The 14,719-nt window shown below is 35.1% G+C and overlaps 1 protein-coding gene across 2 annotated transcripts in view; it reads right to left on the reverse strand.

Annotated features, from left to right (window-relative positions):
• The window catches only part of ADGRA3 (adhesion G protein-coupled receptor A3), a 118,877-nt gene that overhangs the window by 31,497 nt on the left and 72,661 nt on the right, over positions 1 to 14,719 (reverse strand). For both annotated transcript variants that reach the window (XM_086891682.1, XM_023925799.2), the window contains 3 exons: positions 9,000 to 9,071; positions 2,078 to 2,149; positions 676 to 747 (listed from right to left, as the gene is read on the reverse strand). Coding sequence is in view for 1 of the 2 variants with exons in the window: in XM_023925799.2 (XP_023781567.2) it covers positions 676 to 747; positions 2,078 to 2,149; positions 9,000 to 9,071 (216 nt within the window). In the remaining variant the exon portion in view is untranslated. The remainder of the gene's footprint in view (positions 1 to 675; positions 748 to 2,077; positions 2,150 to 8,999; positions 9,072 to 14,719) is intronic.

Raw genomic sequence — 14,719 nt, forward strand, 5'->3', positions numbered from 1 at the left:
CTCCTGGTTTAGGTGAAGAATTTTAAGATTGGAAAAAAATGGTAAATGGAAAAAAAAAAGGCAACAACTGACAGATGTTGAGCACAGATTTCAAGAAGTGTAAAATTAATTTTGTTGTTCACAGTGATGTCTTCCCATTAACATGCTCTAAGAAGCATGTTCAATCTATCAGAATGGTTTTTTTAAATATTATCCATACCACTTTCTATACATCAGCGAAAGCACTGTGTGTAAACTAAAAACCAGGGCAAAGAAATATTTCATAATCTTACATGTTATCCTCTTAAAGTAAATGAAGGACTTCAAAACATGCAAGACAGCCAACAAAACAGACTGACAACAATGCCACTGTAGAAGGCATGGATACTGAAAGAGTCTGTAAGGCTGAATAATTTTTTAAAAGAAAATATTTTGTACGGTCTCCTAGTCTCCCTCCCAGCTATGCATTTTAAGAAACTGGAAAACTGTTGCAAGGCCAGCAGATCACTGAATAGTGTGGTTTGGGTTGGCCCCAACAACTGTTTTTAACCTTGCTACTGAGTAACAAACCACAACCATAGGCACCAGCTGTCTTTCAAGAGCACACTTATATAAACTACTCCTCTTGCAACAAAGAATGTCAACTTACACAAGGCTAAAACATAAGAGTATTTATTCAGGACAAATTATACTTACAATCTAATAAGGTTAACAAGTCCTCTAAATATATCTGCATTCAGGCAGCCTATTCGGTTATTAGTTAAATCTCTATAAATAGAAAAAAAGGAGGAATTGGAACAAACTGGTTCATTTCCAAAAAACATACAGTCTGCTAACAGAAGCATTTGAACAAAAAATCATGAGTAACAGATTGCACCACATTTATATTTAGTCTTTTTCAGGAAAGCCCACAAGGTACTGCTATATTGGTGTACACACATGCACACCGTCTCCCTAATCCATCTCTCGAGTAATTATGGTTTATCCACATGCAATTCAACAAGTCTAGACTTACCAATAAATTCCCTTAAACAGGCTTGGCTAACATAGTAACTAACTAGTAAATTTTCATATTTGTGAAGCATTTATATACGTGTGTGTATAAATTTACACACACACGTAGAGTACATCACTTAATTTTTTAACATATCACAGACCTATACTAGTGCATTTATAATATGTAAGTAAGACTACTTCTATTATTATACTTCAATAAATACTTAAAAATACTTAAAAATATTTTTCAGTATAGGTCTTGAATCAAATTGCCAAAAATTCTTAAAGTAATAAAAATTAAGCTTGCAAATAATAATGATCCAGAATTGGTCCTTCAGTTTTATTTTTAAGGTTTTCAGAAGTTCAATTACCAACACACTTTCCTTTTAAGTCAGCCAGAACATCTGATCAGTTACAAATGAACATATATATTCTAAAGATTTAAGAAACAAACAGGGTGGGGGAGGTAGTAGCAAAATCACTAAGACTTAAAAACTGTAACAATAATACAAAAATTTGAAGAGTGTTTTAAAAAAAGAGAAAAAGAAAAGAAAAGCAATAATGCTGAGGAGTTTTTTTCCCAAGTTTCATCTGTACAGAACTTTTACAGCCAAGGCATAAATCCCCCAAAAATATGTTAATGGGAATGCTGGCAAAACCTTCAATAAAGCAGCATTAACAGTGCTGTAGTTTCAGTGTAGTATTAATAGCAAGGGACTCTATGTTCCACTGTGACCTTTGGAAAATAAAAATCAGAAGTTTAACATTCAACAAAACATGACTTGATGGAATCAAAGCTGTGAAGAAATGTCCGCCCAGCAATGTTTCAAGCCACTCAAATACAAATAGAAAGGAATAATATAAGCGACTGTCAGAACAAGGGAGGCTGCCAAGCCACAAGCAGCGGATGCTCTTCAGTCATAAGACTGAAAGCAGACTGTTTTATACATGTCTGTGTGTGTGTGTATATATTTAGACAGCATATATATATTCAACTTTTATTATATAATAACTTTGCTGTCTGAACTTCCAGAAGCAAAGTTCTCTCTGAGAAGTTTTTTGTTTGTTTTGTTTAAACTGACTAGCTAGATATACTACTTACAGTCTTTTCAAAGATGAAAGCCCCAGAAAAGCTCCTGGATCTATGGTACTAATAAGATTATTTTTAAGATCCCTGTGGAGAAAAATTAAGACACAGCATTTACCATAAATTCCACTTTAAAACAGAGATATTCATAAAGATACACGTAACTTGTCTCAATTGGCTTGAGAACCTCGAATAAAACCCCACCCAAACCCAAGCCCCCACCAAAACAACCCAAAATCAATGGATCAACCCCCCAAAAAACCCAAAACAAAATACCAAACAAAAAAGTCACCACCACATTTTTACTTTCTCTAACATAGCATCTTTCAAAACTGAAAAAAATCTGTATTTTAACTACAAAGAGGAACAGAAATAGCTCGTGTATTCCATTACACATTCTATCACTTCATATCACATGAAATGGTATAAAGTCAACAATGCTTTGCCACAGTGTGAATAGGTTACAGGGTGAGACAGCTGCTTATTACACAGTATGCTACTGTCTAGCACATGTTGTCTTCTGTAGCCTATCCAATTTTCAATACTTCAGTAGTGCTCAACATCTACCAAAAAAAGCAAAATACGATCTTAAAAATACACAGAAGACCCAACACTTAAAATTTCCACTTATGTTGCTGGCACAAAAGCAAAGCCCTAGCTAAAAATCCCAAATACAGCTGGTGAAAAAATTTCAGAGCAAACTTTGAAATCTTAAGTTTGCAGAGACTGTAAGGAGAAATGTAAAGTAAGCATTAAATTAAACTGCTTTATGAATTGTACAAATGATATAGGAGTTTTAAATCCGAACTTGAGATATTCTGCAGATACAGCTTAATTTCAAAGGTCACAGAAAGCAGCTGACAGAACCTATACAGTTTTGAACCAACTTTAGCACTGCACAAATGCTGTAATTACTTCCACCTCCTTTGTCACCCTAGATTTTTACTTTACTGCTATCTGAAACTTCACAGGCAATCATTACTACATGTAAAGTTTCTCACTCCTTGGTAATATCCAAACATTCTACATTTGAAAAGAAAAAAAGCACTTTCATTCAAAAGCAGTGTTTGAATTTGCAAGAGTAGAAAGAAGATCTCCCACATCGACCACAACATGAATAATTCTGCTTGGAAGAGAACTGTACAGGAGGATTACATCTACCATCACAGAGATATACATGAGTAAAAATATAATTCATCCCAAGATTTCACAACAGTATATCCTGCAGACAGATTAACAAATCATGGTACAACAGACATCGTCATGGCACACGAATCACTCTTGAATGCTCTACCTAAACATTTTAAATACTTGAAATAGGTTAAATTCACCCTGCAGTAATTTTCATATATAAACTTATCTCAACTTTATTTTCTTCCCTTGCTATGAATGCCAAGTACTTCCAGTGCAGTAGTATCAGGAGCCTGAAGAACTGGCTCTTCCAGCAGGCATATAAACATCCTGGTATACCAGAGCATGACAAATCTGAGGCTAATTAAAGGTATTCATCACTCATTTACCATCAATCTTTCAAAGAGGGAAGAAAAATTATACTTACTGTTCGTATTTCAAATTTTGATTTTAAATCACGTAACTCCCACTTAAAAACTCACTGTTGAAACCACTGAGGGATAAAAACCTTGACAACATGCCTTGGAAATCCACTCGTCTAGACTAGCAGGGATCTTTAATTTCACTCTATAAATTCAAAGAGTATTCCCTGATACAGCTGTTTCATAAATCCACTGCAAATGGATTCATATCAATGAATGTCCAAAGTGTTAAGACTTTTCTCAACCTGCAACTTCAACAGCTGAGGAGTCTCGGTTTGGTTGGGGTTTTTCAGCCTTCCCAGTGGCAGTTCTTGGGTAGGCACTAGCTGTATATTAACCTACCAAAAAGTATTTGCAGAGGAAAACTGAGAAACAAAAGAGATACCAAAAGATCTAAAAATAAACAGTGTTGACACGTTTAGCAGCTCTTCAGAAACAGTGAAAGCCGTTAACACAACATAGGCTGGTACAACTATCAAGATTGCAGCATGTAGGACAGTCTTTAAAGGAAGAAATTACAGTGGTAGTTAAATTAACAGACTTGTATTTCTTACATAAAAAGGAGGTGGTGGAGACAATCTCACTAGAAAGTTACATTTGGCTTTGAAGTTTTTGTTGTTTTTAACACCTATGAATACACAGGTGTTATACATTTATATACATTTATATAAACTATATTCTAGTTTCAGCAACAGGAAATTAATCTTTACAGATGTTGATTCTTCTTTGGCAAAGCTCAACCACAAAGACATATCTATAAATACCTATTTATCCAAATGGAAGAAAATCTCTCCAAAATAAATGCAAAAAAGTATTTGAGTTAGGGGAACATCTTTTATATTATAGTAACTTTATCTTCCACGTATCAAGAATCCTTCTAAAAAACAAAACAAGGAAAACAAACAAAAAAAAACAAACAAAAAACCTACTCCCCCCCAAAAACCCAACCAAACCAACCAACAAAAAAACCCAGAAAAACAAACAAAAAACCCCATTCCCACAACAAAACCAATCACAAGCCAGGCAGTAGAGCAATCTTACACTGAGAATCTATTAGAAGATTCTTAACTTTCTCCTAAATCTAAATAACACTGTAAATACAGGTACCACATATTCATCAGTCCACTAACATATGTTAGAGTAGTGGAAAAACTTGGGTTTCAATGGATGTGTTGAGGTCAGTCATGTATTCCAAATTCTGGTTCAAATTACAACTAAATCAGATCAACTGCCCCACTGTTGCATCCAATAAAGGCCTGAAAACCTCACAGGATGCAGATTTCACCATCACACAATTCTGTTTAACCATTCTCATGACAGAATATACTGTAGTATCAAATTGGAATAGCCCTTCATCAAAGCCATAATTAAGTGGACAAATAGCAACTCACCAACAAATTTTTTTTGTGCCATCTTGCTAAGACGTGAAAAGTATCTTAATGAAAGATTACTTATATTTAAATATAGTATGCTATGTAAAAACAGAAAACAAACCCTTGAATTTTATTACACTTAGTAATGAAACACTTCAGTAGATAGTTATCCATGATTTAAAAGTCCATGTATATGTAAAAATTTATTGCTTTCTGTCTCAGCACAATGATGACTGTCTTAATTATTAATAAAGCATCCTGCAGGTACAAATAAACTATGCCTATATATACATACTGACACGTATACATTATTAAATTTTCATAACTACCACTGGATAAATTATCTTTTCTTCCTTAACACTACTTGAAAATAAATGTCAGGTGGGAAACATACTAGCTACCATGGACTCTTCCTATATGAAATACTTTTTCAAGAGGGAAATGAAGGAAGAGCTCAAGGTAAGAAATTAAAGAAATAAGTTATATATTACACACATTACAAATTCAGCCTATCCTTTCATTGGCTCTCTGGGGTGTAGATTTTATGTGGGAAAATCAAACAAATACTTCTTACATTTCCCAGTATCACCCAATGCTCAGGTTGGAAGGGACTACAGTGGGTCATTTGGTCCAACCTCCCTGCCATATGCAGTCATCCCAGAGCACATGGCACAGGATTGCATGCAGATGGTTCTTGCTTATCTCCAGCGTGGGAGACTCTTGGGCAACCTGTTCCATCTGCGGTCACCTGCACAGTAAAGAAGTTATTCTTCACGTTCAGGCGGAATTTCTGGCCATCAGTTTCTGCCTGTTGCCTTCTTGTCCTATGTTTGGTACCTCTGAGCAGAGCCTGGCTCCATCCTCCTGGCACCCTCCCTGCAGATACTGACAGACATTGGTGAGCTCCCCTTTCATTTGTGTCTTCTCGAGGCTCAGTTCCCTCAGCCTGTCCTTTAACAGAGATGCTCCAGTCCCTTCATCATCTTTGTCACCCTCCACTGCACCTGCTCCAGGAGCTCCATGTCTCTTTACTGAGGAGGCCAGAACTGGACACAGCACTCCAGATGCCCCTCACCAGGGCTGAGTAGAGGGGCAGGATCACCTCCCTTGACCTGCTGTCAGTGCTCTCCCTAATGCAGCCCAGGGTACCATTGGCTCTCTTGGCCACAAGGGCACTGGGGGCTCATGGAGACTTGGTGTCCACCAGGTCCTTCTCCACAGAGCTGCTTCCCAGCCAGTGCTGGTGCGTGGAGTTACTCTTCCCCTGGTGCACAATCCTTTGCACTTGCCTTTCTTCAATTTCAAATTAATATGAATACATAATGTAGACTAAAATACTTAGCATCTTTTTGTACAGACATTTTTATTACTACTTAAGACAGTTAAAAATCTTTGACCTGATTACTCTTATTTGCATACTTTATTTCCATGCAAGAGTAGATGTAGACATAGCATAGTCATTTTCTACTCTAATTAACCTACATTTCACTTTCCAGTAAAATTAAACTTTTATTTTGGTAAATTTATCACCCTCTTTCAAAATAATGCATTAGCAAATTCACATTATCATAAATTAACATATATGTAAATATTATTACTTATTAAAATGATGACTTATTATGGCTATCTTGGGCCACCATTTTTAATGCACTTCCTTATTGTGTGCCCCAAAACTATACCCCTTTCAATAGTAACAGAAAAGAATTATCATATGTAGATGAGGTCAAGTGATAACATGTTTGAGCAAAATGATAACCTGAAGTGCAACAAGTTGCTAGCTGAAGATGCGATGTCCCCAAATTTACCCAAAAAATTAATAAAATGACAGAAACCATTTAAAAATATTTACATTTTCATTAAAATTTTCAGGAATTAAACAGGAGAAAAATTTTTAGTTTGTTAACAGATGAATTATGAAGCTGTCAGTATTGATTAAAAGTCAATCAATTATTATACGGATACATGTTCCTGACATATTCCTCTGATGTAGTGTTCCGAAGGCTTTATTTAAATATATCAACACATACATAATCTCTACCTGAAAACCACTAAGGTGAAATGGCAAATGTTTTTCTTGTCAAGTGTAACATCACAAGGAATGAACAAACAAATATGAAATGCATATAGAATCTTTGTAAGCAGTAGTGACAATCATACTGTCTGAATTAACTATTTAAATACTAAGAATTTATATCTGTTAGCTCCATTTAATCTCTTACATGTGGGGAAATGAACTTATCTACAAAGCAAAAAACACTCATAAGGAAACAAGGGGAAGCATGAGTAGTAAGACAAAAAAAAAATTAAAAAATGTCAAAAAAATGCAATTTTCAAGTCATGAAATTTATCACAATGAACATCAGGAAATTAATTTGAATCTATTTAACATAATGTGAATGTTTAAAATAGTTACTGTGACTTTCAACTGTTTTTCCTTTTACTACTGATTAAATATTTAAGTCTGAAAAACTATTTTCATTACAATAGTAGTTTCTGTCCACAGTCATAAAACATTTGAAGAGGAAAAATTTACTTTTACTATGGTTAAGTATCTATGGCTTTCAAACAAGTCTTGCATGTACAAAAGGGAAAAAAAAAGAAAAAGAAAAAGAAAATATCATTAAGAAATTAAGAATTAGTGAAGCACACTAGGTATCCCTCCATTTCTAATGAAGACACCTGGCCATTATTAATCTTTTGTTGATGCATTAACTCCTACAACAGTGCACAATGAAGAGTGTTCTCATTCTGATGAGACTACCTTACCCTCTAAAATACTGCTATCCCAGCTCATTTAAAATGCTCAAAACATGATGCCAGCCTTGCTGCTTTCTTTTCCTTTTCATGAAAGAAGATATTAAAATAACCTATAAAACCCTCACAATAAAGAAACTTAGGATTTGGATTCATGAAGAAAACTTAAATCATTATCTCTAACTAAAGTTTCAAGTATTTCCTGTCTGAAAATTGTAATGAGTTCCAACAAATAACAACCATCAGCAGATGCCTTTATTACCTAAGCAAATGCCATCACTGCTGATAACCTTGCTTCTTTGGCACAGCAACTTACTTCTACAATAAAGCTCATTGCCAGTGAAAAGATGCCTTCTTCTGGTATGTGGGAGAGGGAATGGTAGAAGTGTTTGAATTTATTTAGGTCAGGTGACTGGGATTGGAGCCTTTGAGTTTTAGAGGGAGAATAAAATACTTTTAATCCCCTGAAGCCAGAAGTCGTTTGGAACTCTTCCTAGATGCTGTGAGATGATTATGAAACTGGCTGCTTTCCCAGTCAAATGGCCTAGAAAAATCCTTATCTCTAAAGTTTATGCTTCCTCCCAGGTAGAGCAACCTGCCAATCCTGACCTTCTACCAGATGGAAAAAAAGCTGACTGTAAGAGAAGCTACAATGCTGCTTCTTATCTCACAGGCAATGCATCATCTGTAAGGGAAAGCGAAAACGGGAAGCAAAAGTTATCCAAAAAGTTACTCCCATCAGACTCACTCCAACCCCCTGTACATTCAGCATATACCAAAGCTGTGAAGTAAGCAGTAAAACTCTTAAAATAAATGTCAACAACAAATCTTTAATAAATCCACTCTCTCTTAGGGGCTCTAATACATCTACTTCTCCTGCAAATATACTTGCAACTGTTCAACAAATGGTTTGACACTTAAGAAATTAAAGAAATAATTTTCTTTATAACATAGTGTCTGCATAATGAAACAACCAAGAAAGTAAATTCAGCCATCACAGAATTCTAGTAAACTTTCCACTGAAACTGCCCTCTCACCTGCAGGTGAGATTATTCCTTATTTGTTGTTACATGCCATTGAATAATTCATTCATTCATATTAAGAGAACACTTAGCTATGTTAACTCTTCAATCCCAAACAAATACACCAAAATAAAGAACAGATCCCTTATTTAAGATATTCTGTACTCAGAATTATTAATGAAACAGTGTATCACTTGGTTTTTAAAATGAAAATAGATTTTCAAGAAGTACTTACAATCTTTCTAGAAGGTGTAATCCAGAGAAGGAACCATTCTTCAACTCTGTTATTTTATTGTTACTCAAAATCCTGTAAACAAAACCAATCAAGAACAATGTATTATAAGGTTGGTAACAATGTATTTTGCTGCAGCTTACACTTCTTTTGTAACTCTTTTTAACAGCCTGTGCATCAAACTACAATGCCTAGCTCAATGTCTTAAGGTGTATGCAGCAGCACTACTTAACTATTATGAAGGAGAAAAAGAAGGTTTTGTACATCACATCTGTTTTAAGTACCATGGAAGCTTACATATATGACATCTGAAAGGAAGTACACCCATCTAGGGCTACCCTAATAAGACCCCTGAAGTGGTATAGTAGAAATGAAGTATTAAAGAACCAGTTAGTACATTAAACATTCTTCTGTACCCACTTTGGTTTGCCAAACCAAGCAGCATCTTGCCTGCTTCCTATTTCCTGTGCTCTCCTTTTTAGCCACACACACTTCTCCCAGACTGTACTACTTCTCCCAGCCATCCTCCACACATTCATCCTATTCCTCAATGCAATCCTTTTAAAACATTAGCAAATATGCTGAGCAAGAATTCATCTAGCCTCCCTTCTCTTAAAGGACAAAAAAACCACAAATTCCTTCTTCTACTGAAATAACTGGATGAGGCCTATCTTGCCAAGCACCCTATCCTCTAATCACAGCCATCTGCACAGATCACAGCAGATGCCAATTATTCTCAAGGTAGGAAATTCTATGTAGAGCTGATATTTGCTTACTTAGAAGGACCTGCTTTCTATATAACCACGTAGTTCTCTGTTGGACTAAAAAGAAAAAAAAAGAAAATCTCATTTCCTTTTGAATTTTGGCATCTGCAATACTCCTTTTTGCAAGGGTTCACAGTATAATGCTCCATTCCATAAAAAATGCTTCATTTCACTTGATTTGAAAACACCTCCTGCCAGCTTTATTTAATGTTCCCCACTTCTAAACAGTGAAACATGCAGTAATCAATCACTTACCATCTTTTTACAATGTGCAATTATGTACAAAACTGTCATGTTTTGTACCTAATGTCTCTTTTCATATGTAAAATCCTTGTTTTACTAAATTATTCTTTACAGAAAAGCCATTTGTGCCACCTTAATAATTTCTGAGTTCTTTCCAGCTTTATTACACTAAACAAATTGTGAGGTAAGACCACCAGAACTGAAATACACACAGACAAGTCACAAGTCTGCATACTGGAATAATGATGTTCTGTTTCCCACAATTTCCCTAGCAATTCCTATCATATAACCTGCCCTTATCAACTGTGGTAAGAATCTAAGATTTCTGGTCAGCTCAGTGCTCATCATCTTACAGAAGACAGAAGCTGTTTTGTCTCCAGTACACTGTTCATTTTTTTACTTTTTTTTTTTTTTTTACAATGCTGCTGCTGCCATTTTATTGCCCAATTACTTTTACAAACTTCTTCCAAATTTTTTCACTTTATCCTTATCCTTATTACATCAATCCACTCACTCAACAATGTCAACCCCTTACTCACGCTGTTTTAAGGGTCATTAGGAAATAAGTTGCGCATTACAGGTCTCTATGACTCCACTCCACCGAGAAGGATTTACTTCCACACCCACTTCTTATCCTTTAGCAAGTCAGCTGCTGATCTGATGATCTTCCATTTAAGGCTGACATAATTTTTTCATCAAATGCCTTTGGCAAGGGACAGACACACCTTTTAGAAAAGCATGTTTCATTTAAACACCTGGACCAACCTTGTAAATATTTTGCAGATTCTGAAGAACTCCAAACGACTGTGGGGAAGAGTTTCTCATTACAGAAAATGTAAATTTTCCACGTTACCTTTATCCAGGTATCCACTATATTTATTATAAATTCTGCTGATTTTTCAACACGAACATCAGACTTGGAACCATGCAGATGGTGCTGCACTTATAAAAATGAGCATTTGCTATCCTCCAGTCCCCAAGAATCATGTTCATTCTAAGCAAGATTTCAGAAATTTCATCCCCAAGTTTTTCTAAAAGCTCTTCAGTCACACCATCTTAGCCTTGAAATTTATTCACTCTGTCAGATTGTTCCACAACTTCGGCTATAGTCACTTCAATTTCAGACAGATCCTCTATCAAATACATCCTTCATTTCCAATATGTCCCCACACTTCTTCACTTACACCAATTACATCTTCAGGCTGGATGACTACTTCTGCCACTATGAGATTTTTTTCCAGTCCACTACATCTTTCAGATGTCCTTTACAACAGCCATAAACCAAACACAAACACACACACACATCCTCCTCTTTCCTCCAGTGCATAATATTTACTATGTTATGACAAGAATTAATACTTCAAAACACACAGTGAATAAGATAAAACTAAAATACAGATATAGCAATCTATGAAAACAGTATCATTTTGACACAACCGTATATTACACTATGTAGTTTTCTTCTCCAGGTTTCTCAAAGATTACCTCAAGTCTCTGTAGTTTAGACAAATACAGAGCAGGCATTTTTTATCTAAAAGTTCTGTCTCTGACTCAATCTCTCTCATTTCACATACACAAAGACAGCTGAACAAAATGTTTGAAAATCCTTTCATTCCCAACCTGATGGTAGGAAGGATTGAAAATTATTGAAGTTAACCTTAAATCATTCAACAAAGGTAGAAAGTTCTGATGCTAAATTGAGGAGATTCCATTCCTTCTTCTCATCTTCCAATCATACAATGTATTTCTGCAGCTCATCTCAAGTCATCCCTGGTGCCCACTGCTCCACAAGCTGCAAAAGTTAAACTAAACATTTGCCCAGGGCATCTCCCAGGAGATTTATTTCTAAGTCAACCACACAAGTGTGATCAACCTAGTATCCTACATAGTCATATGATACCAGGTGAAGACTGATCACAGGAATGGTGGAAAAGAAGAAGGAGAAAAATACTTAAAAGTATACTGTGAAATTGCTACTGTATTGCTATAATTCCTGTAACATCTACTTGAGTTCAGCTAAGAGCATTTGCTCTTGTGAAAATATAGTTCTCTAGTCCAATACATTAAGCTATCTCATGGGAAGAAAATAAGGAAAATTTTCCCTTGGCTGCAGCTGTGATAACCTAGACAAACAAATGAAACAGTGCTGTTTTTTAAAAACATATGTAGAAACCAAGGAATCCCAGGTAGTCTTAAAAAATGTACATGTACTACAATGAATCTTTCCATCAAGAATGGCACAACATTTAACACAAAACCAGTATACACATTTGCAAGAGTGCAAGTTTGGTGGTAATAATAAAAACATCATCTACAAATTGGAATGCCCATAAAAATTGTAAAAATTAACCTGAAGCTTTAAAATTACACATCCTAAAGTCTTTGAAACTACTTCCCCTTCTATTCAAAGAGAAAAATGTTTCAACCTAGATAGTATTATTTGCAAAAATGGTAGGTACTGGATATATTCAATAAACCAAATAAAGCACATCTTTACTTCAACATCCTCCCATACATTTCAGAAATGTATGCATGAAGAAAAATAGTAATAATATATATGGAAGTAAACGAAGGAGCTTATAAAAAATCATTAATAGTTAATGCAAACTGAACATAAGGTGCAAAAGCAATAACAAAAAAAATCCTACCAATTCCAGACTTCTGCAGAAATTATGGAAAAAAAACCCCATGATGTTCACAAGCAAACGTTGACCTAAGTCAACACAAGCAAGCAAATTACAATCCTTGGTAGCACAGAAATTAACTTGTATCTTAGTTACAATTTACTTTATCTTAAGATTTATTGATATACCTGTACTTTTTCAAAAAAAAAAAAGGTATTCAAAATGGAATTGGAAACACTTCAAAAGTAGCTATAACTGACTGAACTAAATTTAAACTAAATGAAAATAACAGTTCTGTAAGAAAAAAAAAAAGTTTCTGACATTGCCTATAAAGTAACAGGCCTAACGTAGAGCCCTTTGAATATCTGGGTACAAGGTAAATTTCTCTCTTGAGTGTGATTTACAAATTACAGTCAGACTGATTTAGTATTTTCTCTGCAGAGCCTGTTAGTTGCTCAACCATAAAGGTTTAATACAATAAATGATAGATTTTACAACACTCCATATAACCTAAAACACTTCATCATCCAAAAATGTTGTGTAATCTTAAAAAAATGCAGTTTAAAACTTGCTATTAATATATAGTCCATACATTATTTGAAGTATTAAGAGATGTGGCACAAGAAGAAAAAACATAATAAAGCATTCACCTCGAAGTAGATGTTTTATTGTCACTTTCACAGTTTCTGTGCATTAATGTACAATGAAATGATGGACCATTATGTACCACTTAGGCAGAGGATATTATTTGTGATCAATAATAATTTTAAGTTACTCGCTTAAGATCATAATTTTTCCAAAGAGGCAAGTAATTCTGAAAATATGCTAACTTTTCCATTATTAAGGAGCTTAAAGACAAAACTGTAGAGCTACCATTGAGATGAAAGCTGCACTTATCCCCATCTTATTCTACTCTAACAAATGACTTTGAAACATAAATGATGTCACTGAAGATTTCATGAAGGGTTTTCCACAGCCCAACATCACCGTTGCTCTTCTACTTCCTATGAGCTCCATGTGAGATTTTTATTTTCTTTTGTTTAAATAATCAATGCCTGATTGGAACAAAAGCATTTTGCATGTCCAATACTTATTTATCAGAAAAGAAAACTGGAACTAACACAGGCAATGATACTTCCTGTATTAAAAAATATGGCCATGGAAATTAACACAAAAAAATCCTGGAAGAACAAGCAACTGAAAAGTAGGTTTTAGAAAGAATTAAGGACATCTCAAGTCACCTTATAAGAAAGCATTTCCCTCTTCTTCTGAGCAGAATAGCTGTAGAGAGACCAAGAGATGATCTGAAACAATGTACCTCAAGAAAAGAAATGTACCAACCCCCTCAAACCCCCCCAGATTTTCACCTATTCCAAGAACATTGCTGAAATGTTTCTTTGTTAAATATAGCTTGGATCAGAAAGCCCATTTTCCATTTTGCTCCATAAACTGGCAGATGACTTTGGCAAAACTGCAAATAAACTCAGCTATGACTCTCAGCTTAATGGCGAGACCTTTAGCAGTAGATTCCCAGCATACAAAACATAAATGCAGTCAAACCCAAAGTCTGTCCTTTGTACTATGAGAAATCTTAGCAACAGATAATGTACTAACTTTTCTTTCTCATAAAAGAGGGGGAAAAAAATCATGGCTGGATTCATTTTTGCCAGTAGAATAATAAGCACTAGGTAGAAAAAGTTTTGTTCTGTGAAACAATTCTGGCTTGTCAGCTATAAAACAACTATCACTAAGACAGCATTCAACTAGACAGTAATTCAGAATGCATCTCCTAACATCACAAATGAATCCTAATCCAGAGGGTATTATTGAAAAACACACATATCCATTAACACTATTATTGAATAGTCAAAATGGCCACCAAGAAGCCGGTATGAAGCCTGTGCGCCAGTGTAACTGTTGGCTGAACGCTGAAGTAACTTCCACAAAACACATTTTAAAAGACTCAAAGGGAGTGCCAGGAAATATACAATAAATCAGAGCCATTCATGGTGACTGCATACTCCAAGAACTGGGAAAGTGGTCACCAGCATAAGTCAGATTAAAATAACCATCTGCAAACAACCAAGAAAAA

This window comes from Cyanistes caeruleus, chromosome 5, assembly GCF_971803275.1.
Source record: "Cyanistes caeruleus chromosome 5, bCyaCae1.hap1.1, whole genome shotgun sequence".
NCBI classification, from domain to species: Eukaryota; Metazoa; Chordata; class Aves; order Passeriformes; family Paridae; genus Cyanistes; species Cyanistes caeruleus.